Here is an 18316-nt window from a genome sequence, read left to right as displayed (position 1 = left end):
CTCTGATAATCCCACTTAGAAGGGACATTTTGAAATGCTGAAAAACTCATGAAAATTAGCATACCTGTAAAGTAAAATAAGAAAAGATTTACATATCTATTCTCAAATACTGTGCCATTTTATTCTGTCTTGTCTGGGGGAGGGGGATTAAAGCTGTCTTTCCATTCAATTTCAATTGTTTTTCAATGTTCTGAAGGCTGACTTTTCCTACTTGTCAGTAATGAGTACTTAACAATCCCAAAGGAGAATTTTTTCCCTAAGATACAGCTTTTAACTGCTTCTGCTCAACTTCTTTTCTTTATTCGTATCAGAGCTTTGCACAACTTAAAATTATGGATGTATATGAAATATAGGTAAAATGAAAACAAATTAAAATGTTAAGATGATTAGACTATTTTTTAACAGAAGCTGACTGCTTCAATAGTGTTATCTTGGTCGTTTGCTAGATCTCCTTTGTACACATGGTCGGGCATAAATTGCATGCACTTAAATGCTGAATTAATCGTATTTCTCCACATTCACAGAAAATTTGTTTTGTATCTAAGTAGCTCCATTTTACTTGATTATTCCTTGATCTTCCTATTTTGCTTCAAAGTCTATTAAGTGACTTCCAGGTGGTTCAGCTAGAGTCCTGTCCTGGTGGGACACATTCTTCAGCATTCATCCATTCAACAAGGGGTGTTGTTTTAGTTTTCCATAGTTTTAGCCTAGCCTCTTCTGGTTTAATATTTAGAACATGAGCTATGTGCAGAAAAATTTTATTTGATTTTAGCTGTAATCTAAGGGGTTGGTATCTGTGAAATGGATGGGGCTGGTGCTGTTTTACCTTATTATGTCCATTATTTGTCTGCAACCCCTGACATACTTCTGAAATGACAATGCCCATCAAATAATAGACTTTTTCAATGGGGGGTCGGTTTCAGGTTGCTCAACTAGACTCATGAGGCAGAACACAGATGTATGCACCCTTTGGCATATGCAGTGGGTTTTGACAGTAGAAAGGATATCAGACAAACCCTTTGCTGAGTGACACAGTGCTATTTCAAATACAGTAGAAGGGAGTATCCATGCTAGGTTGATGTATTGCCGTAGTGCTGTGCCACTAGTAAATTACTGAAAAAAGGGAAGTCAACAGCAGCCTATGGAATGACAATTATGATAAAAGGTGGGGAAATATTCAGGGGAGGAGGCACCAATAATCAAAAGGGGGAGAAATTGGAATGATCTGAAGTGCTGTCTGGATCCTTTTCATGAGAGAAGAAACACCTCCCATGTGAAAGGAAGGATTGCTCAAGTTTGAGATAAAACACATTACACCAAACATAAGCTTTTAAAATGTGACCCAGATGACTCCAAATCCTACTTCAGTGAGACAGTTCCACGATAAGATAGGCCAGAGAGTAGAGGCTGCAGGAGCTGCTGCCCCTGTGTAAGAACTCTTCCACGTGGTGAACCACTGAACTGAAGGACACTGTTCGGGAACTGCCTTCAAGCCTTGTATTGACTTTGTACACCCAGAATGGTCATTGAATTGTCTGGGACAGGAAAGATTATAAGCAGGCTCCCAATTTAGCCTTGCCTGAGCAACAGGGCTACACATTGGGAAAATGGCCCTGTATGTTTGGCCATTTTGCTTATTTTTTGTAGTTTTGTTCCTAATTTCTCCTTCAGCCTTGAGTTGTTCTTCAGTCTCACTTTTGGCTTGCTCCTCTGTGAGGGTTTGACTGTTGGCTCCAAATTCAATTCAAAGAAATCAGTAGATCGTTGTTGTTTCAAAACAGGTGTGGAATTTATTGGTGCATTAAACAATAAATGAGTGTCTGGAACATGATTATGAGTCCTTTCTCCTTCTGCCAATGGGTCCAGAAGGGGCTTCCATTCGTCAAACAGGAACGAGTTTCTATAAGTGTTGTCCCATGGTCCAGGGAGATCAGCGGGGACTCAGTCCTTTACGGTCTGCCTCATTGTGCCTCCCAGCAGGGGCACGGTCTCCTTGTCCAGATCATCATCCCACAGGATCCATCCATTGGGGTCTCTGTACTCCCAGGATCCTCCCTTTAGCTCCTTCTCTTCATCTCTGTTACTCTCCATTCCAATCTTTCCTTTTTCTCTCTGCTCATTCCTTTTCCTCTCTCTCAGTCTCATTCTCCACTCCCTCACCTCTGTTTCCCCGCAATAAGAGGGTCTAGGGGGAATCTCTAATGTTCTCCTATAATCTGCCTCCTCTTTTGGCACTCTCAATCTCTCCCATAATCCAGTCGAAGGATCCTTCATCCACACCCATTCCCAACTGGGCGGCAACTGCTCTTTCCTCCTCTCTACTCCCCGCCATCCCAGCTGCAAACTCCACCGTCCCTTTTCTCTCTCTCTTCCCGCCTTTTCTCCTTGAACCTCCCCTATCATCACTTTCTGTATGTCTTCTGTCAGCGCCTCTATTACTGTCTCCTGCTGAGGTTCCACTGTAGGTTCTGATACAGGTTTGGGGTCCACTTCCTTAGTTTCGTTGTTGAGGAGGGGCAGCTCTCCAGTGAGTGTGATATCTATCCCTCTCGCCCTCTGTCTCACATCCTCAGCTTTCCTTTCCAGTTTGTCTTTCAGTTCTCACTTATTCTTTGATCCTGACTGATGGCTAATTCCATAGTTTCCCTTAATTTGCTGTTGACAGTCTAACCCAGGCCAGAAAGTTAGGACAGACTGCAACAAGAGGATCTAAAAATTGCAAACTTTTAAGTTTCAATTATGAAATATAGTCCTAAGCCAAATTAATTAAACCACTGGTTTTTAAAGCCACTGAACACTAGTTGTTGAAGGGAAATGTTGAGATTGCTGGGAATGAAGTTAGTGGTGCACATCATAAGGTGTGGATCCTTTCATCCTAATTGCCTTCTCCTGTATATTACAGAAAGGGGAAGGCAGAAGTACAATACTTTCCCCTCTTCAATCTGAAGCATTGTGTTTGTAGGTTAGATTGGTTGTTTCCTGCCATGATCTCTTCATACACAGGACGTTCATAATTTAGTGCTGCTGGAGAAATTCAGAATTATTTGTTCCTTCTAAGAATACTCTGATTCTAACTTGTACATTCCTAAAGCTCTTAATAACATTATTCATAATAACTCAGGCTCAATTAGGCTCTAGAAACTAATTCTGCCAGTTCTGCTTCTTTGAATGCAGCCACACCTCACGCTTTCCCACACCCATTCCTGTGATCGGGTTTTTCATCTGGGAGTCCTTTGCTTTCTTAAGTTATTATCCTTTTCATGCTGCTTTACTGTTTGTCAAAATGAGAACTAATTGAAGTGCAGCCTTATTTTCACTGAACAGTAAAGCTCCAGTCTAGAGGCATTCCCCACATTCCTCAATTTTTTTTTATCCATCCCTTAGTTACTGTTTAGGATTGCATTGTTTGCAATATTTGACCCTGTGATTCTATCAGTCTCCATATGCACTTTGGGATTCTTATTCTTTTTAAAGCAAAAGATCAGAGCTTTTCCAGTCAAGAGAAGTGGAGCAGTGGCTTTTCCTGTTAATGCAGGAACAGTTCCAGCTCCCCTCCCTGTAATGAATGAGGGAGGTGTAGCTCTAATATGGACAATAATTGTGTTGTGAGGAGTCATGCTGTGAGGCTTCCACAAATGCTAAGCCTATTTTTTAGAAATGAAAATAAAATAAAATATATGGTGGGACAACACTGTAGGAGGGGAATTTATTCTTTTTCCCACCCTCATAATATAAAGTCTACTTGAGCAGTTCTAGTACGGTAACATGCATTACTGTTCCTTTATGGTGACTGTCAGAAGCTAATGACACAAAAAACACTTCAAACTTCTCAATGTTGTATAGTCAGAGAAAGCAGTGGAATTTTTGTTTCAATTCTGATATGACCCTTGTACAGGCATCTAGAAGAATTGGATTTTTTTTCCTGTAGGCTGATGGCATGGACACTAGCCAATAAATATCAGTGACATCTATGCAAGTCTAGTAATCATATAGCCCAAACTTTAACAATATGCCAAAGTATATATGTTTTTATGTGTGTGTTTGATGGCCGCAAACCCATGTTTTAAATGTGAGCCATCAGCACATAGCAGTACAGTAAGGGATAACAGACAGAGATTTTAGTGGGAAGTAGATTGTAAATCTCCCTTAGTACATACACGCCCAGCTCTTCGTCTTGCAACTTCTTCTTCCAGTTACCTTTCTCTGAGCTGCAACTGGGAACTGGAAATAAGCCAGGCTTGGTGGGTGGGGAAACAGTTGTGTGGAGATTTGTGTGGTTGCTGGTGAGTGGAAAGCAATGACCTTTTTCTTCAGCCTGCTGGTCTTCACTGTTTTACTGCTTTTTAACTGTCCAAATGTGCTATCATTATCTCCCCTAAGAAGCCTAACAGTGCTGCTAAGCCTTTCCGTTAGAACAAATCTGGACAGACTGCCTTCAGAAATCCACTGTTGCTCTTCTAGTAGCAATCCCAAACCCCCATCTTGAGAGCTGTTACTCTGTTAATGAATCATCTGTTCAAACTGAGCAGTATTTGCTTCCTTGGTGGGAAACAAAATGTCTCTTCTGAAATCACATCATTCACTTTAGTTCTCATTTTAGCTTTTTGTAGCACCATCAGTGCCAACGCAATTCACCTAATCAATCATGCAGTTGTGTACTACTTACTACAAGGACATTTGTGTGCTGCCAAATCCTACAACTGTTTTTAGCAGGATGAACGCTGCCACAGGTTGATGAGCAGCCTGGTGACTGACTCATTTTGTGAAAGCTCTGACAGGTGTCATCAAGCTGATGGCCATCTAGTATCTGAAGTCCCTCAAATTGTAACCTGAATCAGGAGATGGAAGGCTGTGAAGTCAACATAGAGCAAACGCCACAGGCAGGCAGCTGCTGGTAAAAGGTAAAGGTTCCCCTTGACAATTTTTGTCCAGTTGTGTTCGACTCTAGGGGGAGGTGCTCATCCCCGTTTCCAAGCCATAGAGCCAGCGTTTTGTCCGAAGACAATCTTCCGTGGTCACATGGCCAGTGCGACTTAGACACAGAACGCTGTTACCTTCCCACCAAGGTGGTCCCTATTTATCTACTTGCATTTGCATGCTTTCGAACCGCTAGGTTGGCGGGAGCTGGGACAAGCGACGGGCACTCACTCTGTTGCGTGGATTCGATCTTACGATTGCTTGGTCTTCTGACCCTGCAGCACAGGCTTCTGCAGTTTAGCCAGCAGTGCCACCACCTCCTCGCCAGCTGCTGGTACTACACTATAAAAGTAAACTCTGCAGTGGCTTCAACAAATTCCTGCTTCTTCAACATGGTTGCGGGAAACAAAGCTGAGACTCACACATTCAGTACTGTACTTTCAAAGCAGAAATTACTACTAAGGAGAATTCCTGGAGTTCAATGAAAAAGCCAGAACTCTACTTGCAAGGTATAGGCTCAGTTCACACCTCACACCAGATTTACTAAGGAAGCTTTTCTAGGAGTCGGTGTGGTGTCTGAACTAACTAAGTGTGATTTGTGATCAGCATACAAACCAAAATCAGAAACCATAGTTTGATGTGGTTGTGGGATGAATAGTTCATGCTGGCTACTGCCCCCTTTTCTGTTGCTGTACATCAGCTGTTGTATAGCCAGGATCCACATGGATCCATGCTCCACATGGAACTGTTCCGTCTCTAGGTATGAATATAAGCTGGGCTGCTGAGAGCACCTTGGCTAGTCAGTGTATCTAAGAGGAGAAAAATTGCCTTCTATTCTAGGAGAAGAGGGTGTATGCCTGCTATTTCCTGTTGCCTGTTCTTTCTCTGGAGAACTGTGCAGTCTTCCCCTCAGGGTGTTGCAGGGCCAGACCCCTTCTGCTGCTGCTGTGCGGCAGCTACTCCACAGCCAGGAATTGCCCTCTTCCCCACCTGTAGCTGCTCCACCTCTGGAGAAAGGAATATTGGCCCACCACAGTTGGGGATAACTATTAAAGATGTAACATCAAAAGGGCCATCCCTTTGGAGCAGCCACTAGGGCTCCCCTGTTTAGAAGAGTTAAGGAGGAAAGGTTCAATTTTACTGCTGTTCTACTAGGCCAGGAAGATATATATATCTGGGGGAGTGTGGGGGTCAATATTCAAATAATTACCGACAGGGGGGAATACCAACATGACTGCTACAAAGGAGGGCAGGCTGTTGGGTGCAGTGTAAACAAAGAAGTCATAGTAGCAATGAAAATAGACCTTCTAGTCTAAAAACCCTCCTTGCTAGTGTCAGGCCAGTTGGAGGAAAATAATCATCCAAAATTTGAAAGTACAGTACTGGCTTGGTTGGTTTCGCAAATATTTGTTCAGAGAAGGTGGTTACTCTCTCTTGCTCAACTCTGTCCTCCAATCTACTCTGTCAAGCTAGGGCTGGAGGGTGGGGACATAGCATGGCTGCCGTCTGTAAAACTAAGTCTTGCTAACTAGGCGCTCCATCCAGTGTTGAGGAAATTTTGAATGTATGTTGCTGAGGCTAAGTAGCCAGGTCATTGATGGGATTCTGTTGGTGTGTCATCCACCCTGCTGTCCAATGGTCTTCTTTTCTGAGCTCTGGGTGGTTTCTGGTGTTTTGGTGGACTACTCCAGGCTTATTTGTCTGGGGTACTTCAATGTTTATGCTGATGTTCCTCTGTCAGAGGTTCCTCAGGATTTCATGTCAGCGATAAAACTATTCTAATAGCAGCTTGCCTTGTGCATGTGGCAGGACTTACTTTGGGTCTCATATTAATTGCACTATAAATTAGAAAGAGAAAACATGCCTTTCACTACCTTAAAGAAAACCTTAGAGAAGGTTGAAGGTTGTCATCCATTTAAAGGTAACTCTCTCAAACTGAAATGTGGAGTTCAGTTTTAACAGTTCTTCTTGGCAGAGTCAGCTCATTGCAAGTATCCTAGTGAGTGAAGGATAGTAGTAGTCAAGAATCATGTCAATGCATGATTTTTCAACCTCACAATACAGTACTCCTAATTTCAATCAGTTTTGTAACTTTGAAAAACACCAATTTGAAGTGATACTTGGGCCTACCAAATAAAACTACCAGATTCTTCATTGATGAACATTTTGCACTTGGTGTGTCAACAAACTGTTTTGTCCTTTGTTTCTAATTCTAAAACAGGAAGATCTGATGGCTTTTATAAAGGTTCCCTGTCTGCGTCTGTGTTATTAAACAATCAGATCTGTTGCCATGGCAATGGAAAAACTGGAAGAGATGGAAATAAACCATGGGAAATCAGCCAATGGCCTCAAGAAAGGTAGTTCTCCACAGGAAATATCATGCATGGACTTGATCTATGATGATGAGGCTGAAACCTCTGACCACGTGACTGAGAAGGAGCCACAGACAGGCTACATTCCTATTCGAAGAAATTCCAGGTACTATCGCTCCATCAGACGTCGGAACAGAGAGAGAACACAGAGTGATAAAGAAATACAAACTAAACATGCTGAAGGTAAGTTATTTCCTAAGTAGTTACTCTTTCATTGTGCCTGTTGAGATTGGAAGTTATAAGTACAAGCAAAGCAAGGAGGTGGTGAACAGGTTTTGCAGGAATAAAAGTGATAATACCTAAGGCTTTAGAATTTCAGTGCCTGCCTCCACACATCTGGATATCAACAGTCAGCAAGCCTAAAATTTCAAAAAGAAAAGAGTTAAAAAGGTGAGATGTGGTGCCATTTCACTTATAGTGAAAAACAATTGGTGAGACCTAGAAGAACAGAAGGAATGAACAGCAAGTACAAGGACAGTATTTTATACAAATGAAGGACTCCACTGGAACAAGGGACACATTAACAGCACAATGCTAGACATGTTTACTCAGAGGCAACCCCTTTAAATGCAGTGGGATTCTGTTTCTAGCACATATGTTTAGAACTCCAACCTCAAGAATTAACAGAACAATTGTCAAACTCATTTGAATAAGAGAAGCAAATGGCACTGGGTTGTTTTTTTGTTTGTTTGTTTGTTTTGCTATCATACAGAAGAGGAATATTCACTCATATATGGGAAATTTCAACTGTTTCAAATCCTTCACATATATTGTCTTAATAATGATGCTGGCCCCATCAAGATTATGTTTTAATTCCAGTTAAGCACCATCATTTCCCTTGTTAACAAAGACATAATTTACCCCATGAAGTGGCAGTATTTTTTCTTTCCCAAACTCTCCTATGCTGTCTTGAAATACAAGGCCCATTCTCTCCTGCATTATGTCACACACAAGGAAGGTGCTTTTCCTTCTCCAAGGTCATAGACAGACTGCATAAGCTTGCAAGAAGCTACTTAATATTCTGCTCTAGTGAGCAATATAGTCTGTGGACAAAACGAGCAATTCAGTATGCCAAAGCAAGTGTCTTCTCTACACTGCCAATGCAGTCTGCAGCCAGACTAACATACATACGTTTTTGCTTACTGAATCACCTGTGCTCAAGAGAGTCACTGCACCAAAGCTAGTGCAGATGAGGAGATACCTGACCTATTGGTACAGCACAGAATCACAAGATTCGTCATGAAAAACATCCGCATTTGTTGGAGTCCTAACAGAGGAATCTATCTGGAGAAAGCTTGTTTTCCTGCAGGTTAAAACTTGAATCTGTACAGCCTAGCAAGTTCTTCTGTTGTACATATTTTCTGTTATTTCATTGCTGAAGTGACACTTGCTCATCTATGGAGCTCAAAGAGAAATCTGTGTCTTCTCCATAACATGACTTTCTTAAGATTATTATTTCAACCCTCTGCCTGAGCTAATGTGTATTCAAACAACAAGGAAGGAACTATCTTCAGCCTTCAAAATTCAAACTTTGTCAGCAAATGGGGGCAGTCTGAAGTGCAAGGACAAAAAGCATGGGTGAGTTTCTTATCTTTTATTTTATAATCTGAGATCACAAGGTTATGATTTGCTTATAAAGCTGAACTAACGTATCTTATTTTGTGTATTTAGAGCAGCAACTGGTATCCTGGGGACCTTCAATAGCCATTTTATATTTCATTAAACCTACCTCATTTCAGGGTGGAAGCCATGTTTTCTAGCAGAATGGGTTGATTCAGAGTTGCATAATGATGCCAAGTAATTTATTCTCCATTCAACCCTTCTTCCTAGCTAGTTTGTAATAAGAAGACAAAAAGACCAAGAAGAGCAGCATGGATAATCAGTTGCTGGTTGAACTGTGTCCTAACTTCAAGGTCAATTGTCTTAAATATCCAGTGACACACTGACTCTAAATTTACACTTCTGCCAGCAGAAGGCAGGCAGGTGGGCCTCTCCCAACCATTGATTACTATGATGAAATAAATAAATTAGAGAGAATAAAGCAGCATAGTTGATACAATTTGTTTAGTGAATGAATAATTGTATTACTTGGAAGGAACTCCTTACCATTAAATCTATCACAAATATATCTACAGTAGTTGGTTCCCATGACTTTAAAACAACCACATTTAGAGTAGCAACCTCTGGAGTCAATAGGATGATTTCCCAGATAAGAATTATAGCACTTACTCTTGTTATGAAACTTTATCTGTTGGAGAAGACATGAAGACTGTGTGCAACAAATGAGAGATAAATGCATATTAACTGCAAAATAAATTGATTGTACAGACAATGACCCTTACATATGAAATACCTGAATGCATCATTTCCTCTCCCACATTCTAACAAAGATCCATAAATGTGATTCAGATGCAAAGATTTTAATGGAAAGGAAGAAATATTTTATTACATAAAGAATTCTGTCATTCAATTCCTGGAAGAAAAACTCAAAGCATGGGAAGAAGGTATAAATAACCTTGATTCCTTTACTCTCAATGACAAACTTAAAAGTTCCAATAATTTAAGGACTATATTTTCATAGAAAAAAGTGGCAACCACATAATTCTCTATATATTGTGTGCTCACTAATATTTTTGTGCCAAGAGCTGTATTAGATTTTTCCATTGGAAATAACTTCTCACCTTTTTTTTTCTTAATTGCCATCACTTGTAAAACAATTTACCTATCAACTTTTCCTTCTTATTCCAAAGGTTCACTAAGAAATGGTATTACTAGAAATGAACTTCTGACCAAAGATGAACTGTTACGCATATTCCACAAGAGTCTGTCTCTTCATGTAAAACCAGATATGACAGCAACAGAAGAGCAATGGTTTCAAAGGTAAGAAAGAAAGCAATATTCCATTTTTTTGTAAGATACAGAAAATGAAAAGCATTAAAAGTAAAATTAGGTTTGCATACAAATATAATTAATTCATTATAGGGATGTGGTGGCGCTGTGGGTTAAACCACAGAAGCCTCTGTGCTGCAAGGTCAGAAGACCAGCAGTCGTAAGATCAAATCCACGTGACGGAGTGAGCTCCTATCGCTTGTCCCAGCTCCTGCCAACTTAACAGTTCAAAAGCATGTAAATGCAAGTAGATAAATAGGTACCACCTCGGTGGGAAGGTAATGACGTTCCATGTCTAGTCGCGCTGGCCATGTGATCACGGAAACTGTCTACAGACAAACGCTGGCTCTATGGCTTGGAAACGGAGATGAGCACCATCCCCTAGAGTTGGACACAACTGGACTAAAGGTCAAGGGGAACCTTTACCTTTATAATGAATTCAGTAAATAATGTCTGTCCAGCTGTATTCCACTGACTGACTGCCATAATGTATTCAGTTTTTATTTCCAGTTCCTTCACTTTTCCCCCCCAAAAAAACAGCCACTGGAACAATTGAGTTCAGTTTTAGTCATTTAACAGATGGCCATAATGACTTCCAATACATTTGAAGTGTTGGCCACATGGAAGCCAATTACTTATTTTAATTCATACCATTACATATATAAATTATTTTGCTGAAATTAGAATAAAGCTACAAATATGCAAAGAAACATGAACTACTTTTACACTTAGCAGTATTTTTTGAAAAATAATTTTTTAAACTATACTTGGTAAAAGTATTTCTTTCACTCAAAGACAAGGAAGGTAATGCCTTTATTAGACCACTATAATCTCTCACACAGAGGCTAGCCTTCAACTCTATGTGCGAAATTTTAGTGGTCTAATAAAGGTATCATTCACCTTTGTCTCCGGGATTGTGTACAAGGATCATGTGCCTTTTTTTTCATCTCCTCTCCACCTTACAACAGTGGGCAACAAAACCAAGGGTGGGGTAATTTTCAGTTCGATTAACATCTCATTTAATAGAAATAAGGTTTCCTATACAATCTGCCTCTGCTAATGAAAATAAAACTGCCTGGAAGTTTTCCACTGCAAATTTTGGTCTTGAGGATAGCTTATCTGACTTAAGCAGATGTTCTAACCTATACTTTTACTTTGCATAACAGAAAAAGGTGTTTATTCAACTAATAATGCAAGACTGGTTTTAGACGTAAAACATGGCAAATACCTCAATTACCCTTTAAAAATAACTTACGAACATGCAAAGTACTCTATAACTTCTACTCTCTTTGGTATTTTAACTAAAAGGAAAAGTATTAATTTTTTGAAGGTAAGTCGAAAAGAAATAGTAAAAATAGAAACCAGTTAGCTTTTAAACACACATTAAAGTAAATGCTAATCCTTATGCTAAATGGGGACCCCAGTAGACATAGTGTCTCTCTATTGCAATGGCCAGATTTTGTTATATTTTTGTAGCTTTTTTAAACCTAAATGTCCTTCACTGTTATTGTTTTTAGTTCATTTCTCTATCCTTATTTTTTTTATCCTTAAAATCTAAGGGTATGTCCAGATGGGGAAATGCTTGCACTTTAAAAGTTCTTTTATATAGTGCAATCTGTTTTATCTTGCACTTCAGAGATCTGCCTGCACTGGAGATGTTTCTTCTCATGTGAAAAGGATCCAGACAGGTCTTTCGATAGCTCCAATTTTTCACCCTATCAATAATGGACATTCTCTTTCCTGCCGACTTTCTCTCCCTTTTGTCACCCACCAACTGCAGTGACTTCCTGCCTTTTAAAAGTTTTCTTCCCAACACATCAGTGCTGCTTCAGATGCAATACAAGTGTTGAAGGGCACCTCCTTTTTATCTTGAAGTGCGCTACATCATTTCGGGAAACTTTTTTAAAAAAAAGTTAGAAAAGACGAAAATAAAGGAAGAAGTTTCTCCATTGTCCCTTTTAATGTCACAACCCACTGCGTAAGTCATAAGGGTTTTCACCCCACAGAGTGCCACCCACATCTCTATCTGGGAGTGGTTTAATCAACCACATCAGCTATACAACAGGATAACCAGGAGCTCCTCAAATGGCACCACATTACCTGCAGTCCTAGCACTGTGCCAGAAAGGAACAGGATAGGTCGCTCTTATTCAAAACAGGTAGCGTCCATAATTTGATTCCAACTAAACCACACCACAAGCGAACCAAGTAGCAAGCTATATGCCCATCTGAACATGCTCTAAGATTCAGAAATCAGTAGAAATGTAGTTCCTTTTCTATAGGACATGAAAATAGATGGAAGTAATGGAGTCTCTGCATTTGGATCTCCCTCAGGGTATGGGCACAAGGTTGCTGTAAATATGGGAGGAATTAAAGGTATCCATTTGTCCCATTTGTACATTCATTGCGAGTGAATCTAGAGATTTTGGGGTACAATACTGTTGATACCTTTCCTTTTGTTGTAAGTCACTAAATCCTGTCAGCTTTGAATCATCTGTTAAGTAATGGAAAGAAGGGAGGACTCTATATATTGTTTCCACTGCAGGATCAGGCTTTCTATCTTTCCCAATATTTATTTGAATCCAATTATCAAAGCTAACTATTCATTTAGAACATACTTAGCAGTACAAGATTGAAACAATTCCTTTGCTAGCAAACTAGATCAAAGGATTAAGCCTAAAGTTGTAGTACCAACATTAGGCAAAAATTGAACACATTCAACCCACCAAGTATATACGACCTGAACAAATAAAAAACATAGTCTGAAGATCTATTGATTTTTGTCGTTGTTTAGTCGTTCAGTTGTGTCCGACTCTTCGTGACTCCATGGACCAGAGCACGCAAGGCCCTCCTGTCCTCCACTGCCCCCCGGAGTTGTGTCAAATTCATATTGTTTGCTTTGATGACACTGTCCAACATCTCATCCTCTGTCGTCCCCTTCTCCTCTTGCCTTCACACTTTCCCAACATCAAGGTCCTTTCCAAGGAGTCTTCTTTTCTCATGAAATGGCCAAAGTATTGGAGCCTCAGCTTCAGAATCTGTCCTTCCAGTGAGCACTCAGAGTTGATTTCCTTCAAAATGGATAGGTTTGTTCTCCTTGCAGTCCAGAGGACTCTCAAGAGTCTCCTCCAGCCCCACAATTGAAAAGCATCAATTCTTCAGTGGTCGACCTTCTTTGTGGTCCACCTCTCACTTCCATACATTGCTACTGGAAAAACCATAGCTTTCACTATGCAGCCTTTTGTCGTTAAGTTGATGTCTCTGCTTTTTAAGATGCTATCAAGGTTTGTCATAGCTTTCCTCCCAAGAAGCAGAAATCTTTTAATTTTGTGACTGCTTTCTCCATCTGCAGTGATCATAGAGCCCAAGAAAGTAAAATCTGTCACTGCTTCTATATCTTCCCCTTCTATTTGCCAGGAGGTGATCAGACCAGTGGTCATGATCTTAGTTTTTTTTTTATGTTGAGTTTCAGACCACTTTTTGCACTCTTCTCTTTCACCCTTATTACAAGGTTCTTTAATTCCTCCTCACTTTCTGCCATCAGAGTGGTATCATCTGCATATTTTGAAAAGATTTTATCAAGGAATGCTTTATATTAGAATTAGTATTCCTTGTGGAATTGATGGAGCCTAAATCAATAGATGCCGCCAAAGATGGAGAAGCTCTATACAGTCAGCAAAAACAAGACCTGGAGCTGATCATCAGCTTCTTAGAGCAAAACCCAAGCTTAAACTGAAGAAACTAGGAAAAACCAGTGGGCTAGTCAGGTATAATCTAAACCAGATCCCTTATGAATACACAGTGGAAGTGAAGAACAGATTTAAGGAACTAGATATGGTGGACAGAGTGCCTGAACAATTATGGAGGGAGGCGTGTAACATTGTACAGGAGACAGCAACAAAAACCATCCCAAAGACAAGGAAATGCAAGTAAGCAAAGTGGCTGTCCAATGAGGCCTTACAAATAGCAGAGAAGAGAAGGGAAACAAAATGCAAGGGAGATAGGGAAAGTTACAGAAAATTGAATGCTGACTTCCAAAGAATAGAAGGAGAGACAAGAGGGACTTCTTAAATGAACAGTGCAAAGAAATAGAGGAAAATAATAGAAAGGGAAAACCCAGAGATCTGTTCAGGAAAATTAGAGCTATTAAAGGAACATTGTGTGCAAAGATGGACATGATAAAGGACAAAAATGATAGGGACCTCACAGAACCAGGAGACATCAAGAAGAGGTGGCAAGAATACACAGAGGAATTATACCAGAAAGATCTGGATATCCCAGACAGCTCAGATAGTGTGGTTGCTGACCTTGAGCCAGACATCCCGGAGAGTGAAGTCAAGTGGGCCTTAGAAAGCATTGCTAAAAACAAGGCCAGTGGAGGTGATGGCATTCCAGCTGAACTATTTAAAATCTGAAAAGATGACGCTGTCAAGGTGCTACACTCAATATGCCAACAAGTTTGGAAAACTCAGCAGTGGCCAGAGGATTGGAAAAGATCAGTCTACATCCCAATCCCAAAGAAGGGCAGTGCCAAGGAATGCTCCAACTACTGTACAATTGCACTCATTTCACATGCTAGCAAGGTTATGCTCAAAATCCTACAAGGTCGACTTCAGCAGTATGTGTACTGAGAACTCCCAGAAGTACAAGCTGGATTTCGAAGGGGCAGAGGAACTAGAGACCAAATTCCTAACATGCGCTGGATTATGGAGAAAGCCAGAGAGTTCCAGAAAGACATCTACTTCTGCTTCATTGACTAGGCAAAAGCCTTTGATTGTGTGGACCACAGCAAACTATGGCACGTCCTTAAAGAAATGGGAGTGCCTGACCACCTTATCTATCTCCTGAGGAATCTATATATGGGAAAGGAAGCAACAGTTATAATTGGATATGGAACAACTGATTGGTTCAAAATTAGGAAAAGATTACAACAAGGCTGTATATTGTTTCCCTGCTTATTTAACATGCAAAATACATCATGCGAAAGGCTGGACTGGAGGAATCGCAAACCGGAGTTAAGATTGCCTGAAGAAATATGAACAACCTCAGATAGGCAGATGATACCACTCTGATGGCAGAAAGTAAAGAGGAATTAAAGAACATCTTAAGGGTAAAAGAACACAAAAAATAGTCTGAAGCTCAACATCAAAAAAACTAAGATCAGGGCCACTGGCCCTATCACCTCCTGGCAAATAGAAGGGGAAGATATGGAGGCAGTGACAGATTTAACTTTCTTGGACTCCATGTTCACTGCAGATGGCGACAGCAGCCACGAAATTAAAAGACACCTGCTTCTTGGGAAGAAAGCAATGACAAACCTAGACAGCATCTTAAAAAGCAGAGACATCACCTTGCCGGCAAAGGTCCGCATAGTTAAAGCTATGGCTTTTCCAGTAGCAATGTATGGAAGTGAGAACTGGACCATAAAGAAGGCTGACCAACAAAGAATTGATGTTTTTGAACTGTGGTGCTGGAAGAGACTCTTGAGAGTCTCCTGGACTGCAAAGAGAACAAGCCTATCCATTCTAAAGGAAATCAACCCTGAGTGCTCACTGGAAGGACAGATCCTGAAACTGAGGCTCCAATACGTTGGCCATCTCATGAGAAGAGAAGACTCCCTGGAAAAGACTCTGATTTTGGGGAAGAGGAGAAGGGGATGACAGGGCAAGAGGAGAAGGGGACGACAGAGGACGAGATGGTTGGACAGTGTCATCGAAGCTACCAACATGAATTTTACCCAACTCCAGAAGGCAGTGGAAGGCAGGGGGGCCTGGCGTGTTCTGGTCCATGGGGTCATGAAGAGTCGCACACAACGCAACAACTAAACAACAACAACTAGAGTATACAAAAAATTAATAATCCAGGAAAATGATCACTCCCTGCTATTGCTTTGAGTGCAGTCATCATGGAAACATAAAGATAGGGAATTTGATTGTCCTGCTACATAACCTATACTCTGGGCAAGAGGCTAATGATAAGAAATGGGAAAACACAATGGTTTCCTATTGCCACAGGCGTCTTTTATCTCCCTGTCTGCTTTGTCTATATGCATAATATATCATTGGATGGCTAGTAACATTTTTAAGAGAGTTAATAACAATTTTTGTTTTGTTTTGTTTTTGGAGAACTGCATTGCAAACTGATTGCTGAAGTTACATCCATTTTCCTGTAGTTTTGGTGTGACGTCTATAAGTAGAACTTCACAATGAGCTGAATATACTGTATACTGTATTTTTGCATTTTATACCACAATCTTGCTATATGTTCTTCACAGAAAAAAAATATAATACCATACGTAAGTGTCAGTATCTATATCTATTCTTTTGAATCTATATCTCTTTCTGTACAAATTGGAAGCTGCAGCTCTTTTTTTTTTTTTTTTTTTTTTTTTTTGAGAAAACATGGCAATGTTCTTCAACCCTATAGTTCTGTTGAACAGGCGAGTCCAGAAAACTTTTGTGATAGCAAGGAAAAAGATAAGTTCCGGACCAGTGGGCTTGCTGTGAGAGTGTAGAGTTCTACATCCAATTTCCCCATGTATTTGGTGTCTAGCTTCAGCAGTTTGTTTTTTCTGAACCTAAATTTCCCATTCCTATTAAGGGGACTATAATTTGGTGGCTTATTTTTAGAGATACTTTGACATCAAACAGATTAATGATATCAGCATTTATTTTGAAAAGCATGAATGTTTAATTTTCCTGTTCACTTTACAACAAAGTGTGTTTTGAAGGGTGATGACAGAATAGGGCTAGTAGGGATTCTAGAGGATAAAATAAACAATGATCAACTTGCAATGCTTGTGTTATTTTGTGTTATTCTGCATTATGGTTTTGTGTGGTATCTAAGAAGTTACTCTCAGGCTTTGTCTAGAAATGGAAATGGTGTGAGGGGTCGTTTTTTATTTTAAAAAGCATTTTCTTCTGGTTGATGGATGTCCTGCATGTATTTAGTCTGCTGTTATTTTACTTTAAATGATCTTTTTGTTTTTAGGACTATACATATTGATTAAAGTGTAAAGGAATACAGTATTGTTCTTTATGTTCTACAAAATCATCCACTGTATATTATTTTAAGTACTATTTAACAGAGGATGTGGCCACAGTTGCCTTAGATACTAACAACAATAACAGTTAATCATCTATAGTAATAAAATAGTGTGCAACTGTCTCTCTGTCTGCACTATAGCTCTGAGAGCATGTAACGTAGACACCTGGAACTTGGTGTACATGTTAAGAGGACATTGAGGATATGCATCTTAGAGTGATTTCATTTTTTAAAAAAGATTAATTAATTAAAATGGTCTGCTGTCTCCAATACCTCTTAATGAATCATCAGGTGGCAGACATGAGTCTACTCAAGAGCAAGGGGCTTTAAGAGTAGGAGGGCTCAGATAAGAGCAAATAACTTCATCTGATTTCAGGTGCGGCTATAACTAGCCTGTTAAAACTTTGACTGAAATAACTGGTCTGACATCTGTGCAACTTAGTTAGCTGCCTGTTAAACCTTGCCCTGTTCCTAACTAAAGTATGTATGCATGTCCAAGAGAAGGAAAGGAGCAGGCAGGGGAGAGCAGAAAAGGGGACTGGATTTATTGGAAATGTGACATGCAGTTGGATTTTTTTACAACCTGCCAAGTATACATGAACTTAGAACTGTTTATCTGACTAACACTCTGTCTTCTGATTTCTTGGCTGCACGTCTCAGTTTTGATTGATGATTGGATAAATATATAGAAAATCTTTAACCATTTATATTTCTTCATTGCCAGCATTAAAATTATGTCACTTTTCTGTAGTCTTCATTTTGATTTTCTTAATGTTGATCCGTAATTCTGTTTTTGAAATTTCTTTCTTAACCTTGTCAGTACAGTATGTGTTTCAAGTCATTGCTGTGTTCCACTATTAAATGGTGTCATCTGCAAATCTTAAATTATTTATATTTCTTCCACCAATTTTCACTCCTTCCTCTGCATCTAAGCTAGCTTTTCATATGACATAAATAGACATGAACATAAAATACACTCTTGTCTGACATCTTCGCCAATAAGAAACCATATTTTCTCCACATTCTGTTTCAACATTAGTCTCTTGTTCGGAGTATAAGTTATGCTTCCTGACAATAAAATGTTATATATCTGTT

General features: G+C 39.8%; 1 protein-coding gene across 4 annotated transcripts in view; it reads left to right on the top strand.

The window, feature by feature from the left end:
* The window catches only part of NGEF (neuronal guanine nucleotide exchange factor), a 65041-nt gene that overhangs the window by 8270 nt on the left and 38455 nt on the right, over positions 1-18316 (top strand). For 2 of the 4 annotated variants that reach the window (XM_072995779.2, XM_078389362.1), the window contains exons 2-3: positions 7139-7472; positions 10040-10169. In XM_072995779.2, the coding sequence (XP_072851880.2) occupies positions 7208-7472; positions 10040-10169 (395 nt within the window). In that variant the 5' untranslated portion in view covers positions 7139-7207. Of the gene's footprint in view, positions 1-4769; positions 4902-7138; positions 7473-7965; positions 8868-10039; positions 10170-18316 lie in introns of those variants that run through there. The other 2 variants (XM_072995777.2, XM_072995781.2) reach the window with 2 other exon arrangements.

The sequence above is a fragment of the Pogona vitticeps genome, chromosome 3 (assembly GCF_051106095.1).
Source record: "Pogona vitticeps strain Pit_001003342236 chromosome 3, PviZW2.1, whole genome shotgun sequence".
NCBI classification, from domain to species: domain Eukaryota; kingdom Metazoa; phylum Chordata; class Lepidosauria; order Squamata; family Agamidae; genus Pogona; species Pogona vitticeps.
The sequence above is the reverse complement of the archived record's forward strand: the minus strand, read 5'-3'. Positions and strand labels throughout refer to the sequence as shown.